At 43.4% G+C, this 24,198-nt stretch overlaps 1 protein-coding gene across 1 annotated transcript in view; it reads left to right on the plus strand.

The window, feature by feature from the left end:
• IGFN1 (immunoglobulin like and fibronectin type III domain containing 1) overlaps positions 1 to 24,198 on the plus strand; it is a 50,976-nt gene that overhangs the window by 21,389 nt on the left and 5,389 nt on the right. The window contains exons 3-23 of the mRNA XM_050715350.1: positions 1,242 to 1,310; positions 1,829 to 1,951; positions 4,306 to 4,445; positions 4,936 to 5,035; positions 5,932 to 5,979; positions 6,904 to 6,949; positions 7,710 to 7,884; positions 8,491 to 8,604; positions 9,590 to 9,761; positions 10,402 to 10,674; positions 12,280 to 12,923; positions 13,005 to 13,707; positions 13,783 to 15,798; positions 15,952 to 16,347; positions 16,507 to 17,247; positions 19,174 to 19,298; positions 20,111 to 20,252; positions 20,784 to 21,080; positions 21,695 to 21,994; positions 22,976 to 23,149; positions 24,022 to 24,150. Coding sequence (XP_050571307.1) covers positions 1,292 to 1,310; positions 1,829 to 1,951; positions 4,306 to 4,445; positions 4,936 to 5,035; positions 5,932 to 5,979; positions 6,904 to 6,949; positions 7,710 to 7,884; positions 8,491 to 8,604; positions 9,590 to 9,761; positions 10,402 to 10,674; positions 12,280 to 12,923; positions 13,005 to 13,707; positions 13,783 to 15,798; positions 15,952 to 16,347; positions 16,507 to 17,247; positions 19,174 to 19,298; positions 20,111 to 20,252; positions 20,784 to 21,080; positions 21,695 to 21,994; positions 22,976 to 23,149; positions 24,022 to 24,150 — 6,877 coding nt within the window. The 5' untranslated portion in view covers positions 1,242 to 1,291. The remainder of the gene's footprint in view (positions 1 to 1,241; positions 1,311 to 1,828; positions 1,952 to 4,305; positions 4,446 to 4,935; positions 5,036 to 5,931; positions 5,980 to 6,903; positions 6,950 to 7,709; positions 7,885 to 8,490; positions 8,605 to 9,589; positions 9,762 to 10,401; positions 10,675 to 12,279; positions 12,924 to 13,004; positions 13,708 to 13,782; positions 15,799 to 15,951; positions 16,348 to 16,506; positions 17,248 to 19,173; positions 19,299 to 20,110; positions 20,253 to 20,783; positions 21,081 to 21,694; positions 21,995 to 22,975; positions 23,150 to 24,021; positions 24,151 to 24,198) is intronic.

Genomic DNA, 24,198 nt, shown 5'->3' on the forward strand with positions numbered 1-24,198 from the left:
CACGTATCATTTCCTGTTTCTATCATTTTACAGGCATTTCCACTAAATTTAGTGAGGCTAACAGAATGATTTTCCAAGTAATCAGTAGTGATCCTGTAGTTGTTTGAGATTTGTATAGTGTGTAGAGCCCTAAAATGAGATATATGTTAAAAACAGCAGTAGAGCCAGTGCTTTGTTGTGGAGAGATGTCTATGTTCTTATTTGCAACTTTTTTTACCCTCAGCTGAAACCAGGTTTCACATGGATAACACAGCTCTGAGCCAAATGTGTAATAGGGAAATGCCAGGGTCCTACCCAGCGTTTTCATCAGGTGTAGTGTGGCAATACATGGTTGCATGAACGTCAGTTGATACAGGAAACAGAAAGAAGATCAAAGGTGTGCTGTCAAAGTCCCTCTTCCTTTTAAAACTGGTAAGGGTTGCAGTCACAACACAGTCTGACTGTGTTGAGCAAAGGAGTGCAGACGGGTAAGCAGAGACATAGCATTAATCCCGCATGGGAATCTAATCTAATTGCTCTTTCAGAGCTGCAGTAACTCTATAGTTTCTGATCATCTCTCATATGACAAGAAATCTGCCTTCACAATTTGCTTGCAAGATAGTGATGTGTTACATTATATGCTGTCTGCTTTATAAATACAGGGAAAGAGACGCCTTTGACAGAGGGTCACATGAGTGATCCATAACAATAACTAGTTAATGCCAAGTTCACACTTCACCATTTCCTTCTAGAGTAAGTACTAGTTTATAGTCTGCTCTCAGGTCTGTTGCTAATTTAGACGAGCTTACTTAGATCAGGATGTGCTTCTGCTTCATGCCCCAGTTTAGACATCCATCTCTGTGGCTTTCTTCTCAGCAACTGCTCTTGCCATCCATCAGAACTCACCACGTGAGTGCCATGTGGTGTAATATTTGCTTGAAACATGAGAGGAGGTCTTTGGAGGAAAGCCAGATGACATGTAAATGGACGATGTGTCAGAGGGATGCTGTTAGATGTGTTTGTTTTCACTTTAGCCCCACTAGCCATTTTCCTACCTGGTTTGCATCGTGCTTATGGTTCAAAACTGTCATGATGTGATTTGGAAAGAGGTGGCAGAGCTATGCTGGCTGTCAGGCATTTCTCAACTGGGATGCTGGGATGTAGCAAGCAAGGAAGGGCAAACTGCATCATAAAGGTGAGCAGAGTTAAGGTCTTTCATCGCCTTTGTGAATTGTAAATAATGAAATGTTTTGTCTTCGCAGGAGAGCCTGTAGCCTGTTTGTGCTGACCACAAGCAGCTGAGCACAGCATCATGACAAGCCATCGGGCAGGTGAGAGAACAGCCACAGCTGTGGAACCTATCTGGACTAACCCTGAGAATAAGCCCAACTTGCTTTTGGTGTCGTTTGGCAGCTAGGTGTCTGTCTCTCACCACCACCAGGAGAGACACCAGAAACTGGCCCATCAGGTTCTGCTGACCTTTGCAGTAGGGTTTTCCTCATGCCAGACTTTGAATTTTTATTTGGAATTATGACTGACGTAAAAGCATTCTGTCCAAAACACTGCTAGGCGTGTAAGCTATTGTGGCCCTGGACTGATATCTTGATTGCAGATTTTCCCACTTCAGCCATAGCTGTGCAATAAGCCCACACAAAATCACAGACCTTAATGCTCCAGCCTGTGGATACATTCCCAGCCTGAAGTACAAGAATGGATGGTTCCTTTCTTGTCCAAGTGGAGCAGAGCAGAAACACTCCCTGTTCTACAGGGAGGTGATGCAGATTGCCTGACCATTTCTAAAACATAAACGCATTATCTTAATTGAACGTATTTTTCCTTGCCTTTCTAGTGAAATCCTACAAGAAATCTTCTGTCCCAGGAGTAAATATTGCCCAATTTGTGGATAAGATTCCAGAAGGATGCAGTACACCTGACTTTGAGCGGAAACCTGTCACTCTAACATTGCAGGAAGGTGAGATTCTTAAAAAAAAAAAAAAAAGTCAAAGTCACAGACCCCCAGGCTTGATTCTGTGTCTCCCCTATGTCAATTTTCCAGATTAAATCAAGCTAGTTTCTAAAGAGATTTGACTAGACCACAAAAAGTATTGTGTGGCCAAAGTCTACGTACTACTTAGGAAAGTTCCATTAGTACTGCTGGAGCTCTCCTGAGTTTTAACTATTGTATGTGCAATCAAAATATGGCTCCTAATGTATACAACAAATCCTGTGAATTATTGCAGGAAGATCTCAAGGTAAGTATTTTGTAGCAAAAGGTTAAACACCTTAAAAAATGTTCATTGGAACGGGTTGCCCAGGGAAGTGGTGGAGTCACTATCCCTGGAGGTCTTTAAGGAGAGGGTAGACGTGGTACTTAGGGATGTGGTTTAGTGGGCAATATTGGTGGTAGGTGGTGGATGGTTGGACTAGATGATCTTAGAGGTCTTTTTCAACCTTAATGATTCTATGGTTTTTATTTTCCCGTTTAACTAACTGGATTCATGAATGTTCAGCACAAGATTAGCTGCCTTTTAAAGTAAGAGGAACCGCTGGTGCTATTTAGGCTGTAGTTCTCCATCAAGAAGCAGTGCAAATTGTGCATAGAGGAGGCAAATAATGAGCTAAGGTGCAAAATCAATGGGAAGCTTTCCGGTAATCTTTCTACCCTTACAGCGAGTATCTTTTTGGAGTGGATAGCCTGCGTAGTTCGTGTAGCACCTCCTTCCTCACGAGCCTGAACAATTTCTAGCACCCTGGATTTCAGTGTTGTCACACCCATGTGTCGATTTCCAGGGGCCATTGAAATTTTAAGAAGGAGCACAGTGGCCTCTAGTGGTGCATCCCACCTCCACCACCTGCCTTTTGCCTGCGAGTTTCAGGCATTAACTGAATCAGTGGCCGGTCATACTTTCTATGTTATTTCATTCAATGTAGGTTCTGCATGGTCCATATACAAAATATTAGGGCGTTAAGGTCATCCATTGCATAAAGAGAATTCAGTGTCTATGCAGATGCACTCTGAGTTTCTTTAATTTTATTGTAGCATCATTTCATTCAGTGCATGGATTAGCTGGTACTCCAAGCTGTTACAATTTGACAGAAGTATAATCAATTGGATTCAGACTTTAATAATAGTTCTGGTACTGCAATCTTGGAAAAACTGTGAAGAAAGATTCTTTTCGTAAGAATCTGTTGGCTGCATGGCCAACAGAGCTTGATGCATCTTTTTTTTTTTTTTTTTTTGCTGGTGACTGCAGAAGTGTGTGGGAAATATTGCAAGACTTTCTGGGGAGACATTTTAACATTGTTGGTCATCTGAAGACCAAAACTATTACAAAGGAAAGATAATAATCATTTCCTCCCTGAGCAACATCCACTCATCTCCTTTTCTGTTCCAGTGTGACACTCCCACTTACCTACACATGAGTCACTTCTCTGATTAGTTGTTTTATGTCTCCTAAGACTTTGAAGCTGTTGGAGATTTCAGTGGTCAGCTGCAGTATACTCAGGTTATTAGAGGAGGAGAGATGGAGAGACCTCACAGGTGAACCCCATTCTCTTCTCCCTTCCTTGTCTCTTCAAATAGCAGAGCCTGTGTGTTTGGAGTACAAGGGAATTAGTCCCTTAGTTCAAGTCTAGGCTGTGGCACTTTTCCCTATGTCAATAATGACAGGGTTTGTCTATATTCAATCATAAAAGGTCTTTAAATGGGGTGTTAGCCTGCCAGCCATGACTGCTAACACCCTCTAATCATTTCTGTAATCAACAGAGCTATAGCAAGTTCAGCTTAGATGTGCTACTGGCACAATTTTGGTCCATACCAACTTGTACACACTACCTGTATGATAGCCATTCTCCTCAAGCATGTAAGCATGTATTCCCTACTACTTCTTACTATTAAGAGAGTTGAAAATCAGACCAAGATAGCAAAAAAAAAAAAAAAAAAAAAAAAAAAAAGGAAAAAAAGGAAAAAAAAGCTTTCTCTATCCACATGGATGTGCAATAAAAACGCGGGGAGAGTCCGTATTTGTCACTGGTGAATTTTAAAGTTAATTTTTAAATCTCTTTGAAAGCTGGTGAGTTAGACAAGGTTATTAGGTTATTGCAGGTATCTTGCATTAAATGCTCAAATTCCTCCAAATTAAATTGGTAATTTAGGCATTCTCCACAGAGAGAACCAAAAGAATTATTTTTAAAGAATGTTTCTGTCCAAAACAGCAGAGGTAGCTCACTCTGAGGATCACTTTATTGATAACATAAGGAGCCTGGCATGAGAATCCTTATGCTCAAGCTTGTCTTCAATAACTAATTTCTTGCCTCTTTCAAAAGGTAAAAATGCCATTTTCAGAGCAGTGGTCAAAGGTGTTCCAACCCCTGAGGTGAAATGGAGGCGTGCAAAAGGAGAAATGGACGATCCTGACAAATATGAAATATTCTTCAATAAAGTTATAAATGAATACGTTCTGAAGGTAAAGATCAAATACTGTGGACAGGACACACAGAGCACAATGAAAAGGGGAAGCCTGCAGTGGGCTGTCGGGGTGGAAACATCAGCATCTAGCAAAAGTGGTTAGGTAATCAACTACTGGAAAAGCCTAAAACACAGCTCAGGACTGAATTGCATCACTCCACCCATATAATGATGATCAAGATGAAACAGGAAGAGAAGCTGAATGTCAAAATAGATGCAGATCGCAAATACTAGAGATGATGACATTGTGAGAATTTATTCTCTTAAAATGTGCCAAAAGAGCAAAATGGTCTAAATATTTCACAAATAAAAGAAGATATAGATATCATCAGATCTGAAATAGCACAAAAGTCAAATGAGCCATTTTTGGAGTCATTCTGAGAACAGAAGAAAGATCTGAAATTTCACCAAGTAGCTGTTTTATTAGAAGTTGAATAAGTGAACCACAGTACATGGCTGCAAGCTCTTACTATGTTCTTCTTTTTAAGATAAATAAGCTCACTGTAGACGACACTGATGTGTACCGTTGCTTTGCTGTAAATGAATATGGGGAAGCTACATGCTCTGCTGGCCTCAGGATCATACAGGGTAAGACTGACTAGTTCTGTAGTCCAAATATCCTGTTGTCCCATGTAATTGGCTTCACTGTCCCTTGGGGGTTGGGTGCCCAGAGCATTGTCTAAGTATCCTTGGCGTGAAGGGCTATTTTCTACCTCATTGAGGACTGGAGGTCTTCTGCAACTTCCCCCACTTAGGTGACTCCATGACAATACAAGCTTTAAGGCAACACAGAAGAAGATGGATATTGTCATCAATGCACCAGACCATGCCAAGAAGCTCTGGATTTAGTGTTAAATTGGCTTGATCCTCTTTTTTTTTTTATCATGTTGGACAAGTTGGTCAATCTTCTTTTGTTAGGGATCCATCTCATGTCACTTCAGATGTCTATGGTGCAGATGTCTTCACCTGACCAGGTTCTCTAGTTCTCTTCATAGTCAGTGGAGAGAAATAAGCAATTCATGAGTAAAATATAACTAACCTGCTCTGGGAGTCTACTTGAGCAGGACATGGATTATATTGGATGTGTACATTTCATCTGTCTGCCTATAACGTAATTTTAAAAGGCAATTACCTGCATTTGGTCAGATAATCCTTGCACCTTGGCTCCCCATCTCTAAAGCAGGAAATTAGTATTTCTTACCATTACTTAAACTGTAAGCTTCAACTGTAAGGGCAGAAACAATCTCGTCCACTGCACAGACTATCCAATAAGCACAGAAGCAATTGTAATAGAAATGTTGCATTATAGGTGGGGATGACTAGGAATCAGTGTCAAGCTAACAACGAAATCCAGACTAGAATTTCCTCTTGTACTGATGACAGATGCATAGATTTTATGGTTCATAGGCTTACTGATGTTAGTCTATGTTATCTTGTTCATCTTATGAATTGCTTTTCATTTGTTTTCTCTTCTAAACTCTCAGTTGGCTTTAAGAGGAAAGCACAATATGTTCCTGCTCAGTCTGCTGATGGTGAGTTATATATATATATATATATATATATATATATATATATATATACTTTTTTTTTTTGCATTCCAAATACTTATCTATCTAGTACATTTTTTACTTATTCTTCTTCATTGTTCTGTGAAAGAAAAACAGGAGGTGGGGAGTAGCAAACACAAAATGAAACAGTTACATTATTAGCATGCTATCAGAAAAAGTGCTAAAGGCCTTTGAGGAAGGAATAGAAAAACATTACCAGGACCTACCTTCCTCCCTAGCTTTATCAGGGGAAAGAATTGTTTAATCTTGTATAGACATTATAGCAGAAACAAAGGAAATATTATGTAATTCAATCTCCATTCTGAGGAAATAAACAGTAATATAATTCTTTAGGAGGCTCTCTGTCTTTTATGGCCTTGAAACTTACCCAAACTTGTTAAATAAATAAAATAAAATAAAGTAAGAGAAGGTTAATGTATCTCTAGTGTTCTGTGCGCACTTTCTGCTTGCTGTTTACTTTTGGGTAAAGTGACATTTTTAAACATGGCTTTGAGCTATTACAAATAATGATTCCAGGTATGTGCTAGAAAAGGATTTTTGGCTGTCAAATTCATCAAACATGTTAACGTGGCTGGAAAATTGTGGGTCTCTAGAGTGTCCTCTCTAGAAAGAGAGGAAAGCTCCGTAGAAAGCAGTGACCTTTCATGACACTAAAAGAACATGAGTTTGGCAGATGAACCTGTAAGCTTTCCAGCAGTTTTTTCGTAAAGTATAAAAACATCACCAGAGGTAAACACAGAATAGTGGAATGGTCTCCTGTTGGGGGCTGTTTTGCATTATCTTCTTTTGGGGACCGTATCTTTGAGTGTTGGGCGTCTGATTTTTTGTTGTTGTTATTTTAATCCCTCCCTCTCTGTTGTGTGTCGTCATCCCCCCCCCTCGTAACAGAATTGAAGAAGAAGCTTCAGGACCTCAGGAAGCTGCTGAGGAAGCGGTAAGCCTCCGTATAATGAAGGCCATTTTTACACTTTTACATATATGGTAACTTCATAGACCTTCATGCCAATATGTTGTTTCCAAAGTTGCTGTGAGACAGCATGTGGACAGACATATCAGAACAGTTTGCTACTATCTGTGAGACAGATAAACACGAGGTACCAACCTTGCCTTGAAGTGTATGTTCCTTTGCACTAGAAGATTTTGACTTTAAAAGGTCTGTTTTTCCACTGCCCCATTTTTAGCGCACAAGTAACTTCATGGCTGAGTGGCAAATCTTCATGTAATGATCTCTCTGGGCAATCAGGGACTGAGCCCTGGTTCCCATGCCATCTGCAGTCTGCCATGTGCCCATTGCTGAGCTCCCTTTACTTCCCAAGCAGGAAACCTCAAAGACTGCCTAATGGGAATGATCTCTGGCCTATGTAAAATCCTGAACTGTGCCGAGAAGTAATTTGGGAAAGTACAGGTTGGCCTGGGCCAAACTGTGCCAGCGGCTCTGATAAGTAATTGTCCAGACTGCTAAATTTACAGTGCTCTATATGTCCCAGGGCAAGACTATTCCCTGACACCGTTTCATTTGGTAGTCTAGATACAGAAAGCCTGTGCCAGAAGAGTCTTATCCTTTCTTGTCTATATGTACAGGAGCAAGTGAACTGCAGAAATGATGGAGAGTAAACTGAAAGAGGATTAAGTGTAGAAAAAAGACATCTTACTGTCTTTCAAAAATTCTTGATTTTTTTCCCCCTGTTTCTAAGGGCCCCAGTACCAAAACAAAAAACATTGGATAAAGAAGCAATCTTTCAACTGTTACTACACGCAGATAGAAGAGATTATGAGAAAATCTGTATTAAATATGGAATTTCTGACTTCCGTGGCATGCTGAGAAAGCTTCAGGAGATGAGAAGGGATGCAGAGAGTGAACAAGGAGAGGTAGGATAAACTGAAAACAATGAATGCACTGATTTTTAACAAGGTGCCAAGTCCTACAGTTCCTCAGTAGCTTCTGAAAATGGGCTAAACCTTCCTAAATTGCATTGCAGATGAAAATGTTATTGTATGACAGGCAACGATTTGTGACAATGTTTTAAAGTCCTACTTCTATATTGATGCAGATGAAAAAGCTACCTACTTTTTTGGAGTTGACTTCATAAATTTTAGGGGATAGTGAACTTAGGATAATCCTTTTATTGAACCACATAGCTAAATTCTGTATTCAGTTGTCTGTGATAAGAATTCCAACACTGAATTGGTGAGTTATATGCCTGAGAGTCAAAATTGCCCGTCGCATACAGAGTATGTAGAAACCTGGACAGGTAGAGATTGTTTAGCATATGAATGACCCAGGCACAGCATGTACAACACAATTTGCCCACCAGAAGAACCTCTGGACATTTACAGGTGCTTCTTCTATACACAAAGTTAGAAGTAGCTCTTTTCTGTGCAGATAGAAGGTAGATTTCACATTTGTTCAACAACTTAAGAACTTCTGTCTTGGCAGCTGTATCATTTACCAAGTTCTTGTATCTTTCTTTGCAGTTAATTCACAGTATCAAAAATATGCAACATATCAAGGTCAACAAGGATGGAACTGCTACATTTGTCCTAGAGATGGACCTGAAAAATAGTAACAGCAAAATTTATCTGCTTAAGGTAAGGCTTAAGATGAGTCGCCCAGGTCGTAAATCACTGTAGTTGTCTGCATTAAATGCTTGATCCACTGGGCAGCATCTGAGAGCAAATAAGAATCTTAAAGTAGTCTGTCTATCACAGAATCATTGACTGATTAGGGAAAAGCATTGGTGTGGGGGTCCAGGTAATCTTTGGTGGTGAATATCACTTGGGATTTATAGATCCAAGTACAGCGGAAACATTTCTGTCAGTTACGGACATCCTTTTTACTTCAAGGGCTCTTCAGATAAGAGTAAATTCTAACAATGTCTTTCAGGCTGCAGAAATTCTGCAGTCTCATACCAGAAAGACAGACTGATTTAATTCATTTGAGTGTTATATTCCATTCTAATTTATTTCTTTGATAAAAGATATCAAGGAAGTAAAACATCCCATCCATTTATGTAGTTGTGTTGCTGTGATCTTCATGTGATCAGAGTTGTGGATGTTCCACTGGAAGATACATTTCAGTAGAACTGCAGTTAGTAGCTTTAATGTAGGTAAAAATTGAATTCATTAAAGAGGTCAGGCTAACTAAGAACTTGTGAATTGAATGCATAACATGAGACTTATACAACCACAACATGGAAAAGGTAACCTAAATGTATCAGAGACTGGAGAGTTGTGAACTTGCCTGCTTATCTATCTTTGAAGTTGCTGAAATCTTTGAAGTTACAGTGACTGTGTTAGTTAAGCATCAACAACTTACTTGCGCTTATTACCACTTTGCCTAGTTTGAGAGTCAGATGCTGTATTCTGTGCAGGACTTACTGCACATGGTATTGCTTGTGTGTTATATAAACAATGAGCACTGTCCACTTACAGCTGTTTACTTTAAACAGTAATAGAGTGTAGACTTCTCTCTTGCCACTCATTGATATCAATAGCAAAAATTTGGCCTGATTTATTTGAAATGCCTTGTGCTAGTTGTGTGTTGTCTTTAAGAGTATGTTGTTTCTCTTCCTAGGATGGTGAGAGGCTCAGATATGGAACAGGGGATGAATACAGAAAGCACTACCTGAGGCGGATTGGAAAAAGGTATAATTTCATTGTCAACGATGTGCAGCCAGAAGATGCAGGCTTATATCAAGTCAGAGTGGAAGAAGTACCTGTTTTCTCAACTGAACTGGATGCTGAATGTAAGGATTTCAGTTAGATATATGTGATCTGCAGCTGTAACAAGAAATTATTTTTGCTGGAAAGTTTCATGTAGGAGCATACGCATAGCTCAGCAGTCAAAGCTGATGACAACAGAAGACTTTTTTGTGTTGCTTAATAATGGTTTGCTCCTTATGACAGGTGAAAAACATCTGGAAGGTGATTATGTGGTATGGATGTTGCATTTGTTGTCCAAAGGACTAAGTTCAAGTACCCTTTGGACTTCTGGATGGCAGTTGACAAATTCCTTAACTTACCCTATGCTGTAGTTTATTTTTGTAAGCTCAGCATAACAACTGTCAACCTCAATACTAGTATCAGGATGCTGAAATACATTAATGACTACAAATTACCAGCACATCACAGTGATGGATAGTATAAATGCTTATACTGAGATAATAAAGACAAAAATCTACCTCTCTATACTGTAGAAGTGGGCACAGGAGCATGTCTCAGTCTTTTTTTTTTTTTTTCTGCCTAAAGTAGTGTTCACAGGCATGGCAAGTTCCTGTCTTTCTTCCTTCAGCTGCAACAAGTTTTCTTCTGAGAAGACAGAAATAACTCTATTTCTTTTCTGTAGCCTTTGATTTGTGTTTTTTCTTTTTTTTTTTTCCATTCCAGCCATCCCTGTGAGATTTCAGCAGCCACTCAGTGATGTGCGTTGTCCTGAGAAGGGAAATGCTGTCTTTGAGTGTACCCTACGCAGTCCTTGCTATGATGCTGTGTGGCTACATAAAACCCACCCCCTTGAGGCAAGTGAGAAGCACCAGATCTCCATGACCCCTGACGGTTTGACCCATCAGCTTGTTATCAATGATGTTGTGGCCTCTGACAATGGCATGTACACACTCGACACTGGACTCTGTTCCTCAAATGCCTATCTTCTTGTAGAGTGTAAGTGACACTATATTTTTCCCACAGTGTTGGCCTGAAGCATGTAAACAAAATAATAATCCTCTCACTGTCTTATTGCTCACTGAGAAACAAATTGTGGAGCCTCTAGTTCCTAAATTGTATCTGTAGAAATGAAGGTCTGTTTAGACCTTCTTTTCTCTTCAGATGAGACAATTTATTTATTTTTTAGTTATGACAAACTCTGTTGGTTTATTTCCTCTCCAGTTACTATGAAGTAGTATGTTCTCCATCAGTTACCTAAAAATGCTCCATACCCTAGCATGTGTTTTTAATGAGGATGCAGCATACATACAATCAAGGAAATTTAGAGGGCATCTTGCTAGATGGTATTTTCTTTCCAAAGTAGGGGTTAAACAGGTTAGAAGAAGCTCAGAAGAAGATGGGAAATATGCCTTCCAGTGAAAGCCGATTCAGGCTGGGTATGAGGAAAAGGTTCGTCACCTGAGGGTGGTCAGGCACTGGAACAGGCTCCCCAGGGACGTGGTCAGCAAGCCTGACAGAGTTTAAGAAGACACGTGATTTTCTGTTCTGTTCTGTTCTATTCTGTTCTGTTCTGTTCTATTCTATTCTATTCTATTCTATTCTTCTCAATGTGGTCCTCTGGGGACCCAGAAGTTGGGCTTGATGATCCTTATGGGTCCCTTCCAACTTGGATATTCTATGATTCAATCTTCACTATGATTCAGATTAATAGTTAGCTGGCTTATATGTTTTGATTCTCAAGTGTAGTTGTTTCAGTTTCTTTTGAGTTCCTGCTGCAGCAAAAGCTGGTGTACTTCATAAAGACCTTTTTTGGTAACCCTTCAGAAACAGGGCAGGTTGCTGAGTATGACATAAAAAGCAACTGCCTGTGGACTTCATTGAGCTGTCAGTGCTCTACAGAAATTATATCTAGGGTGAAAATAAACACAGTCCATGACCCACTTTTTGTCTCAGAAAAGTCTGAATTATGGGTTTAATACAAAGCTGTTCACAGAACCGGAATCTTTAGTCTTCAGGTTGGAGATCTCTCAAGTGCCAGGATACGAAATGTGCAAGCTGCCACAATAGCCATGAGATTCTAATTGAAGGGTGGGAACTGATGACCAGTCTGGGTGGGGGATATTCTGCAATTCCTTCAGGGCTGGAGGTAGAAGGCAAAAGGAACCAAAGAGTCCCAGATACCACTTAAGTCCCTCTAAATTGGATCTACCATACTGGGTTTGCCCTGATCTCCCATTTCTTCTTTTTTTTTTTCTTAATTTTTCTTAATTTTTCTTAATTTTTTTGTTGTTTGTTAACTAAAAAATATGTAATATATATTATGTATACATATATATATGTAATATAATGTTTGTTAGCTAAAAATAATTGTTGTCTTAACTAAGAAATGTAAAGTTATGTCTTAGTATAGCAATGGAAAAAAAAGGTTTTTAATTGAATTTAAGTTCATTTAAATGTGTTATGTTTCTGTGTCTTAGAAAGAAATGATAACTTGCTAATGAATTTTCTTTGTTGATGCAGTACATGACGTTGATTGTTGTTTTTTCTCTCTTTTGCTGTAATTTTTTTTTCCTTCAATCAAACAATGCATCTTCAATACAGATCCCAAAGGAAAAAAGAGACAGGATGAAGGAGGTGAAAAAGAGAAATCTGACTGGCGGAAAGAAACATTGACAGATAAAGACGGGGCTAAGAAACCTAAACGCAGAGAACATCTTAGTGATAAAGATCATCTTACGGATGCTGGCATGGAAAAAGATGACTGGTACAGAAATGGCCAAGAAGGCAGTCAAGGCTACTCTACTGATGTTGATGAAGGATATATATTTCTGGGAAAAGAGGGGCTACGCAAAACGTACAGAGATGGAACAATGGGGCCCGGGCAGTTTTCTGGAGCAGAGAGAGATGGAGAATCAATGACAGATGATGACAGTAACAGACTAAAAATTTTAGGAGGGAAAAAAGGTTTAAGGGCTGTACACAGCCGGGATTCTATGACAGGTAGAGCAAATACTGATGATAGAGCAGGAGGAGCAGATGAATGGTGTTCTGTGGATGGCAGAGATGAGGGTATGTTGGATGCAGTTGATATTGACATGGATGATGCAGAAGGTATGGATTCTTGGCATGACAAAAATGATAAAGTAGGTGATAATAGTTCTAGAGCTGGCTTTGGTGGTATCAAGAGATTAGGTGCTACTGATGGAAGTTCTGTGTTAGATGGACTTGATCCTGATTCAACCAGCGTGGGAGACAAGCATTCCCCGTATGGTAAGGATGATATGCTAGGTGGGACTAGATCTGGTAAGAATGCTGCAGGTACTGAGACTGCAGGAGGAATGAGATCCCCCTATAGCAAGGATGGTCTCCCTACTGTGGCTGGTGTGAATGGAGTCGGTATAAAAAGAGAAGGAGAAACAGGGGCTCTGTATGGCAAGGATGGCTTAACAGTTGATGCTGGTGGTCATGTAGGTCAGGCAGGAAGATCTGGCTTGCTGTATGGCCCAGGTGGTCTCCCAGCTGGAAATGGGGCTAGAACTGGTGCAGGTGGCAGTTCTGCAGGAGAAATGGGGGTACTCTATGGTCCAGATGGTCTACCAGTTGGGGCAGATGTTAATGACGCTACTGCAGGTAAAATGGGAGGGTTCTACGGTAAACATGGACAATCAGGTGAACCTGGGGCTGGAGCTGGAAATTGGGATAGAGCTGATGGAGCCGGAAGACAAATGGGATCACCCTATCAAAAGGACAGTCTCCCGTATGGAGCTGGGGCTGGTGGGGCTGGTGTAGGTGGTTTGGGAGGTGTTGGGTCTCCCTGTGGAAAGGATGGTCTTCCATCTGGGACTGGTGTTGGTGGTGCTGGTGTAGGTGGCTTTGGAGGTGTTGGCTCTCCCTATGGAAAAGATGGCCTTCCAATGGGAATGGGAACGGGGGCTGGTATTGGTGGTACAGGTGTAGATGGCTTTGGTGGTGTAGGATCTCCCTATGGAAAGGATGGTCTCCCAGCTGGAGCTGGTGTTGGTGCAGCTGGTGCAGGAGGAATTGGCTCTCCTTATGGAAAAGATGGCCTTCTAGTGGGAATGGGACCTGGTGCCAGTGGTACAGGTGTGGATGGCTTTGGTGGTGTAGGGTCTCCCTATGGAAAGGATGGTCTCCCAGCTGGGGTTGGTATAGGTGGTGCAGGAGGTACTGGCTCTCCCTATGGAAAAGATGGCCTTCCAGTGGGAATGGGAACTGGGGCTGGTATTGGTGGGGCTGGTGTAGGTGGTCTTGGTGTTGCTGGATCTCCCTATGGAAAGGATGGTCTCCCTGCTGGAGCTGGGGCTGGTGGTGGTGGTGCTGGTGCAGGTGGTTTTGGAGGTGTTGCATCTCCCTATGGAAAGGATGGTCTCCCAGCTGGAGCTGGGACTGGCATTGGTGGTGCTGGTGTAGGTGGTTTTGGAGGTGTTGGATCTCCCTATGGAAAGGATGGTCTCCCAGCTGGAGCTGGGGCTGGTATTGGTGGTGCTGGTGTAGGTGGTTTGGGAGGTGTTGGGTCTCCCTATGGAAAGGATGGTCTCCCAGCTGGAGCTGGCGCTCGTATTGGTGGTGCTGGTGTAGGTGGTTTTGGAGGTGTTGGATCTCCCTATGGAAAGGATGGCCTTCCAGTGGGAATGGGACCTGGGGCTGGTGGTGCTGGTGCAGGTGGTGCAGAAGGTGATGGTTCTCCCTATGGAAAGGATCGTCTCCCAGCTGGGGCTGGTATTGTTGGGGCTGGTGTAGGAGGTTTGGGAGGTGTTGGTTCTCCCTATGGAAAGGATGGTCTCCCAGCTGGAGTGGGTGGTGCAGGTGCAGGTGGTGCAGGGGGAGTTGGTTCTCCCTATGGAAAGGATGGTCTCCCAGCTGGGGCTGGTGTTGGTGGTGCTGGTGTAGGTGGTTTGGGAGGTGTTGGGTCTCCCTATGGAAAGGATGGTCTCCCAGCTGGGGCTGGTGTTGGTGGTGCTGGTGCAGGTGGTTTTGGAGGTGTTGGGTCTCCCTATGGAAAGGATGGTCTTCCAGCTGGGGCTGGTGTTGGTGGTGCTGGTGTAGGAGGTTTGGGAGGTGTTGGTTCTCCTTATGGCATGGATGGTCTCCCAGCCGGAGTGGGTGGTGCTGGTGCAGGTGGTGCAGGGGGAGTTGGTTCTCCCTATGGAAAGGATGGTCTCCCTGCTGGGGCTGGTGTTGGTGGTGCTGGTGCTAGTGGTCTGGGAGGTGTTGGGTCTCCCTATGGAAAGGATGGTCTCCCAGCTGGAGCTGGGACTGTCGCTGGTGGTGCTGGTGTAGGTTGTTTGGGAGGTGTTGGGTCTCCCTATGGAAAGGATGGTCTCCCTGCTGGGGCTGGTGTTGGTGGTGCTGGTGTAGGTGTTCTGGGAGGTGTTGGGTCTCCCTATGGAAAGGATGGTCTCCCAGCTGGAGCTGGGGCTGGTATTGGTGGTGCTGGTGTAGGTGGTTTGGGAGGTGTTGCATCTCCCTATGGAAAGGATGGTCTCCCAGCTGGAGCTGGGACTGTCGCTGGTGGTGCTGGTGCAGGTGGTCTGGGAGGTGCTGGGTCTCCCTATGGAAAGGATGGTCTCCCAGCTGGAGCTGGCGCTGGTATTGGTGGTGCTGGTGCTAGTGGTCTGGGAGGTGTTGGTTCTCCCTATGGAAAGGATGGTCTCCCAGCTGGAGCTGGCGCTGGTATTGGTGGTGCTGGTGTAGGTGGTCTGGGAGGTGTTGGGTCTCCCTATGGAAAGGATGGTCTCCCTGCTGGAGCTGGGGCTGGTGGTGGTGGTGCTGGTGTAGGTGGTTTTGGAGGTGTTGGATCTCCCTATGGAAAGGATGGTCTCCCTGCTGGGGCTGGGGCTGGTGTTGGTGGTGCTGGTGCAGGTGGTTTTGGAGGTGTTGCATCTCCCTATGGAAAGGATGGTCTCCCTGCTGGGGCTGGGGCTGGTATTGGTGGTGCTGGTGTAGGTGGTTTGGGAGGTGTTGGATCTCCCTATGGAAAGGATGGTCTCCCAGCTGGAGCTGGCGCTGGTATTGGTGGTGCTGGTGTAGGTGGTTTGGGAGGTGTTGCATCTCCCTATGGAAAGGATGGTCTCCCTGCTGGGGCTGGGGCTGGTGTTGGTGGTGCTGGTGCAGGTGGTTTTGGAGGTGTTGCATCTCCCTATGGAAAGGATGGTCTCCCTGCTGGGGCTGGGGCTGGTATTGGTGGTGCTGGTGTAGGTGGTTTGGGAGGTGTTGGATCTCCCTATGGAAAGGATGGTCTCCCAGCTGGAGCTGGGGCTGGTATTGGTGGTGCTGGTGTAGGTGGTTTGGGAGGTGTTGGATCTCCCTATGGAAAGGATGGTCTCCCAGCTGGAGCTGGGGCTGGTATTGGTGGTGCTGGTGTAGGTGGTTTGGGAGGTGTTGGGTCTCCCTATGGAAAGGATGGTCTCCCTGCTGGGGCTGGGGCTGGTGTTGGTGGTGCTGGTGCAGGTGGTTTTGGAGGTGTTGCATCTCCCTATGGAAAGGATGGTCTCCCAGCTGGAGCTGGGGCTGGTGTTAGTGGTTCAGGTTTAGCTGGTGCAGGGGGAGTTGGTTCTCCTTATGGGAAGGATGGTTTCCCGGCTGGGGTTGGTGTTGGCGGTGCTGGTGTGGCTGGCTTGGGAGGTGTTGGGTCTCCATATGGAAAAGGTGTCCTTCCAGTGGGAATGGGAACTGGGGCAGGTGTTGGTGGTGCTGATGCAGGTGGTTTTGGTGGTGTAGGGTCTCCCTATGGAAAGGATGGTCTCCCAGCTCGGGCTGGTGGTAGTATAACTAGTGCAAGGGGGGCTGGATCTTCCTATGGAAGAGATGGTCTATCAAGTGGTGCTGCAGCAGGAGTAGTTCATTTTCCTTTTGGAGGTGAAGAAGTAACGGGTTCACACCACGGTCGGGATGCTGGGCTGAGCAGTGTTCAAGGATATGGAGGTGGAGCAGGAGGAGCTGGCTTATCTTCAGAGGGCAGGGGTGTTGGTGGCTCTGCCATACAAGGTGCTGGGTCTGCATATGGAAAGGATGGGGGTTCAGCTGGAGGCAGGGGTGGAGAGGGTGGTGTTGGCAGGTTGGGAGGTGATGGAAAGGAGTTACATTCAGCCTGGGGTACAGAAGGTATGGCAGGAGCTGTTGGAATGGGTGGCAAATATGGGCTTGATTCACGTCCCGGCAAATCTGCACGAGGTGAAGCTGGAAAGGGAACTGCTGGTGATTTCAGAGGGCCAGGCCACAAAGGCTCATCCCATAATGAAGAATCAGATCAAAGGGATGGTAGGGGTGAGGACAGGGATTTAGGACAGTTAGGCTCCCGTTATGGCAAAGATTCTGCCGCTGGAGGGGCAGGGGGCAAATCTCATAACAGATTGGGTGACGGGGGGAAGCCAGGTGTTTTCGGTCAAGGTTCACCAGGTTATGATCAGACATCAAACCTTTATGGTGGACCCTCCTCAATAAACCAGAGAAAACAGCTACCCAGCCTTGATATTAAAACAAATGATTTCTTGAAGAATACGGAAAGTACAGAAAAAAGAGGACATTATCGCCTAGATGATCTGAGAGGTATGTGTTTAACCGATTACTTCTGTATTGCTGATCCTTGCGTTTTGATACTAACAAGAGCAAGTGCTGGATTCTGCACGTGGGTTGGAGCAACCTGGGTTTTACATACAGACTGGGGGACGACAGGCTGGAGAGCAGCCCCGCAGAGAGGGATCTGGGGGTTCTGGTCGGCAGCAAGTTGAACGTGACCCAGCAGTGTGTCCTGGCAGCCAGAAGGGCCAACCGTGTCCTGGGGTGCATCAGGCACAGCACGGCCAGCTGGTCGAGGGAAGGGACTGTCCTGCTCTGCTCTGTGCTGGCACAGCCTCACCTCGAGTATTGCATGCAGTTTTGGCTGCCACAATATCAGAAGAACTTAAAACTACTACAGAGTGCCCAAAGGAGGGCTACAAGATGGTGAAGGGCCTGAGGGGAAGACGTGTGAGGAGCGGCTGAGGTGCCTTGGTTTGTTCGGCCCAGAGCAGAGCAGGCCGAGGGGAGGCCTCATGGTGGCCTGCAGCTCCCTCACGAGGGGAGCGGAGGGGCAGGCGCTGAGCTCTGCTCTCTGGGGACAGCGACAGGACCCGAGGGACCGGCATGGAGCTGGGACAGGGGAGGGTCAGGCTGGGTGTTAGGGAGAGGTTCTGCACCCAGAGGGTGGTCAGGCACTGGGACAGGCTCCCCAGGGACATGGACACGTCACCGAGCCTGCTGGAATTCAAGAAGCGTTTGGTAAATGCTCTTGGACAGAGGGTTTGATTTTGCTAATTGTGAACCGACTACAGAATAATGTCTATAGAGCTGACTTGTTTGGATACTGGTCTAACTGTAGTTTTCAATGCAGCGTATATGGATAGATACTATAACTGTGGTATGATATCTAAATCATCTAAAACAGGTATCATTCGTTCATTCAAATAAATTATTCAAATCCAAATGGAAGAGACTTGAGTTCACAAACATTATTTCCCATATTGTTTTAAAGAATATGGCTTTGTTTCTTTGACATTGTTCCAATTTAAAACATACTATTTCTCTTTTCCATTGATTTTGCAAAGATTTGGTTTCTGTGAGTTCTGGGAACTACTCTATACCCAATTAGGCTGCGTGTGCACATAATCTAATACAATCTAAAGAATTCATTTTCTCTTGTAACAGGAGAGATAACAAGTTACATATAGTGAAAGAATAATGTGTATGCAGCCATTTAAATCTTATCAGTGGCTGCACTAGCAAGATAGCAATGTCAAAAACTGTAAAAATGAGAAATTTTATATATGTGATGAAAAGGGAGTACTTGCCTTGTGGACCTGCTGACCGAGATAGAATTTATCAAGGCCACCATAACATAAATACAAATCAGTAAGTAAAACCTGCAAAACTGGGAGTCGATTAGGAAAGAGTGAATAGAACTGGGATTTTTGTTAGAGAGGAGATGAGGATGTTAACACGGATGAACTGGGGAAGGGAAAGATGAATGCAGGGGGTGTCTGGAGCTGTTCTGGAGGACCGTTTCAGCAGCCCTGTAGCTGGTCAATGCAGAGGAAAAGAACAGTTAAGAAGGACATTGTACATATTCTGGAGGAGCCTTTTTTTTCCCCTCTGGCTGTAGAGGGAGACAAGACAATTAGCATAGACTTAAAACAGCAAATATGTAGATGGATAATGTGATTTGTGATTAATGCATTTTTGATTAGGTTGATGTAGGGACTATATTGCATGCAGGCCAGCTGGCATGTCCCTTCAATGCCATGAGTTTATGCTAGCCGGCCCATGGTGTCATGGTTTAAAAAAAAAAAAAAAAAAAAAAAGAAGCCCATCATGATACAGTATGTGTATTTTTAAAAGCTCTCTTCTCACATGCATGTGTATTTTTGTGTACATTACTCTCTGTCAGTGTAAGACAGAATTAGCATCCTTTCAACATTTTCTTTTCTGGACATTTAGCACCACGCTGCCATGTCAACAAGCAGTTAATTGATGTCCGAGTCCGGAAAGGGGAACCAGCTGAGCTGTCTTGCGCTGTCAATAAAGAAGATGTGACAGCAATCTGGTTTAAAGATGGATTAAAGGTCGGTGTCCTGTAGCTACTTTTTTCTTTGGCTAACAGTGCTGTGCTCTCTGGCTCTACCTCTTATTGAGTATCATGTTGAGGTGTCTTTCCCTCTGCCAGTCTTACTATGGTCTCAGCATGGCCCTAGAAAACTTCTGCAGGAGCTTGTTTAAGCTAAAATTCCTGTTAGAAACTGACTGAGATTTCTTTGCCTTCCTGCTGCAAGATATGTCCATTCTTGCTGACAACAGGAGGCTTTGTGTTTTCCATGCTTTTGCATGGGTGAAGATGACATGGGTCTTTTACTTGAAATGGAATCCTTTTTCTTTTCTTTGTTGCATGAGAAAAATATGCAAAAAATATATAAATAAATAAAAAGGATCTTCAAATGATCTTCAGGCAGGTATAACACCATAAGTACTCTTTCAAATTAGTGCTTAAAATCAAGCATAGATATCACATTCCATATCCCGAAAGATCATAAAAGACTAGTTCAAACTGTGGGATCCATAAGATACTGTAGGATTCCCAAGATGTCATCCTTGAGCCTGGGCTAAAGTGTCAGCATTAAGAATAGAAAGTGAAGGTTTGGAGATAATGTTTAAGATCAGAGGTCAAATTAGAATTACCATTTATTTTAATGGTCTTTGATTCAAGCCTTTGTGGGGAATATGGTGGTGAAGTAGTTACCAGATAAGTAATCCCAGAATGTTATTGTAATTAAACACACATGACATTCATAAATTGTTTCAATTACATTTCAAATTTTTGCCTGTTTGGATTGTCTTTTTATTTTTTATTAAGCATGGGTCCCTGTGTTTTATCTTGTAGTTAACAAGCATGGATGGAGTCTTATTTGAAAAGCAAGGTCTAGTCCACAAACTAATTTTTAGCAAAGTGGAAGATATTCATGCTGGGAAATACAGGTTTGAAGCTGGAGATATAAAAACTGAAGCTTCAGTTTTTGTTGAAGGTGAGTGATGCAATACATTCCCTCAGGACCTGTAGTTGGTTATTGAGTCTTTATTATAATAACCATCAATATGGGAAATGTTTTTGTTACTGGTTGGTGCATAAAAATTTAACTAGGGAGCCTTTATGACTACCTTCTACTACTAACTTAAAGATTGTGGGTGCACACATATGACTTTATCAAAACAGATTCTTCATTCTTGTGTGTGTAATATGTTGCCTATGCAAAACTTGCTACAGTGAAAAGGACAGTACGATATCATGAATACTTTGTGAAAATTATCCTGTAGCAAAGTTGTATGCATGTGTGTGAAGTGCTGGGTGTAACAATAAGTGTGAAGGTCAATTAGTTTGCAGCATCATGAACTTCACTTTTTCAGGTTGGATAAGTCCCCAAAGAACCAAATAAATATATTTTGTAATATATGTTTGAAATATACAGCAACAATGAACGCAGAGAAGCCCTCCCCTCCGAGGTTGGCCTTATCCTCTTTGAACTGCAGTTTTTAATGACCTTGTATTATCTGCTTAGATCCTCCACAGGTTGACAAAGTTCTCCTGAAAAACTTAACAAGTGTTCCTACTGTGGCCAAGGCAGGGGAGAAAATAAAGATCAAGGTCCCTTTTGAAGGCCGGCTGCCAGTTAGAGCAACATGGCTAAAGGACAAAATGGAGCTAGCAGATGACTCTAGGATTCGTGTTGATAAAACAGACACCTATACTATGCTGTCCATCTCCAACACTGAGAGAAAAGACCGTGGGGATTACAAAGTCAGGCTGAAGAATGACAGTGGCATCTTAGATATCGACCTAAAGGTTGAGGTAACAGGTAAGACCCCGTAACATCTACAGTGGCTTTTATTGTAAGGCTTAGGAAGCAGAACCAGTAACACTGGTCACAATCTTATTTAGAACTACTGGCTATTCCAAGATGAACAAGGCTGTGTAATTTTCCAGTAACTTAAGATACAAGCAAACGTTGTTGACGCGTTTCTTACCCTTTAATACAATATGACTCTCATCTTGTTTGGTTTTGGACAGCCAAATCTGACTTTTGAATGTTGGGAAATTGTGGAAGATAGGACTACACACAACAGGCAGATCTACAATCAGATTATCAAGGCCAAATTCCATCTTACCATAAATGTCTGTGCTCTTTTGGAAGATCAGAACTGATGGTGTACTTTATAAGTGAGCTGTCTTGGTACAATTTGTATGAGAACAATCAGCCCATGGAGCAAGTGCATAGCTTCCTACACCCTTATGAAAAGTTAGAGGAGTGGATGTTTGAAGAGGCAGTTCAGGTGCTTGACCCTCATTCTGCAACTAGTCATATGTACCATCAGAAATTGAGTGTCCCAGCTGGTGAGCAAGACAATGTCTGCTCCAAACCCAGGAATGCATTTGGATCTGGAGCTAACTTGCTTGTGTTCATCTTTTCAGACAAGCCACAGCCACCTGCAGGACCCATGAAAATTGTAGAAAGCTCTGCAAATGACATCACGATTCAGTGGAAACCCCCAAAGGATGATGGGGGCAAACCAGTGCAAAGCTATATTGTTGAAAGGCAGCAGGTAGGCGAGGGCGACTGGGTGGCTCTTGGGGAAATCCCCAGGAGCTGTACTACCTTCACTACCAACAAAGTGGAACGAGACATGAGCTACTACTTCAGGGTGAGGGCTGTGAATGCAGAGGGAACCAGCGATGCCCTGGAATCAGAAGAAGTAAAGGCTGTCAGTAAAGGTAAAGAATAACCTTTTGTAACTGTGTTCTACAACCCTATGGGAAATTGATTATCAAAGCTGACATGAAAGGAAACTCGCTGCATTTTGGATGTTGCTACAGATCTAAACCTCAATCATGGCTGTGAACTCTTCACAAAAATCTGTGCTTGCCAGTTGTAGCTTGGGATACATTTAAAAAAAAAAAAAAAAAAGAAAGCACGGCCAGCAGTTTGAGGGAGATGGAGTACTGCATCCAGCTCTGAGGTCCCCAGCACAAGAGAGATGTGGACCTGTTAGAGCAGGTCCAGAGGAGGTCCATGAAAATGATCAGAGGGCAGGAAGCACCTCAACTATGAAGAAAGGCTGGGAGAGGTGGGGTTGTTTGGTGTGGAGGAGAGGACTCTGGGGAGACCTTGTTGCAGCCTCTCAGTGGTTGAAGGGGGCTTGTGGGAAGGATGGAGAGAGTCTTTTTGCAAGGGCATGTAGTTATAGGGCAGAAGGTAGTGGTTTTGAATTGAAAGAGGGTGGATTTTATATGAGACGTAAGGAAAAAATTCTTTGCTTACGAGGGTGGTGAGGCACTGGAACAGGTTGCCCAAAGAAGTTACGGATGCCCTATCGCTGCAAGTATTTAACACCAGGTTGGATGGAGCTTTGGGCAACCTGATCCAGTGGGAGGTGCCCCTGCCCATGGCGGGGGGAATGGAAGTAGATGACCCATTGTGTAACAATGTACATGCTTCTCTCTGTAGGCTGAGGGCGGAATACTCAGTGGTGATGACCACAGGTCATTCATGAAGAGAAAATTCAGAAAATAAGCCCCATGTGGGATCCTGTTTCTGTAGGGAACAGCATACACAACTTCAGGTCTCAGTCATGTTTTTAAAGCACATCCATACAAATACATTGGGGAAACGTGGAAGAAGAAATGACTCAGAACACTTCCTTATTTTGCAAGAAAAGTGTATCTGCTAATAATGAAATACTGTTCTCTTTCTAGCTACACCTGGTGCCCCAGACCCCCCTGAGATCATTAGTGTCAGCAAAGACACCATCACAATATCCTGGAAAACACCTCGTAGAACTGGCAGCTCCCGAATCGTGGGATACATCATTCAAAAACGCAAGAAGGGTACCATGACCTGGGTGCCAGTCAACAGTGTACCCATAGCAGGTAGGTAGCTTACTTAAATCCTGGAACAGGATGGAAGACCTGAAAAAAGCCAAAAGTTCTGCTGGGTTCAGAAGGTAACATGCTTTGCAGCGTTGCTGCCTTCCAGCTCCTTGCTTTATGTGTAGTATCTTTATACTTTTCCACATCAGTGTTTTTCCTCTTGAGTTCTTGAGCTGCTGATTGTCCCTATTGCAACCATATTAACCCTGTCTGAAATTTTACCTTTTTATCTTGTATAGCTCTTGGATTATAAACCTTCTCCAGGCATTCAGCTGTATATAATCTTTTCTAGATAGTGTAAGCCTATGGCTGGAGAAGAATGTAGAGAAGCTTGCTGCTGCATCCTGGGTTGTAGCTCCTTTGTAGATAAACTGATGTCTTCAATCTCTGGAACTGAAGTCTTAATTTCATGTGCAGAACTACTGTCCTTAATCCTCATGGTAAGAACTAGGCAGGCAGGAACTCAGAAATGCAGGGAAGGTAAAGAAACACAAGTGGTGTAAATAAGCTCCTAAATGTGTTTGGACTATAGCTATCAATTATCCATCAGGTGCAGGCTAGGACCCCTTACCTGGTAGTACAGAAGAGTTTAGGTTTATATCATGAGGAAAAACAACGGATATCCTTTCTGTAACTTAATAGCTCTCAGAGTCTGTTTGTTTTGAAAGAGAATACAATGAACACATCTCAGTAGTATGTATGCACTAGGATAGGGAAGGGCAAGGGAACGGGAGACAGCATTTATACTTGGCTCCTCAGAATTACTCAGTCTGTAGTTCTGCATGGATGCAGTAAAGTAGAACATTGTTGTCCTTCCACTTCTTGTTGGGGTACTGCTCACCCAAGCCAACATGCTTGTTTTTATTCTGCAGATAAGAAGCTGAAAATGACCAATCTCAAGAAGGGTCTGCAGTATGAATTTTGTGTGGCAGCGGTCAATGCTTCTGGTGTAGGAGATATCAGTGCACCATCACAGCCTGTCTTTGCTCGAGATTCCACAAGTAAGTGAACAGCTGCTATCATTCTGGCTTGGGAATATGTAAAGCTGA

Source organism: Cygnus atratus, chromosome 24 (genome assembly GCF_013377495.2).
Source record: "Cygnus atratus isolate AKBS03 ecotype Queensland, Australia chromosome 24, CAtr_DNAZoo_HiC_assembly, whole genome shotgun sequence".
Taxonomy (NCBI): Eukaryota; Metazoa; Chordata; class Aves; order Anseriformes; family Anatidae; genus Cygnus; species Cygnus atratus.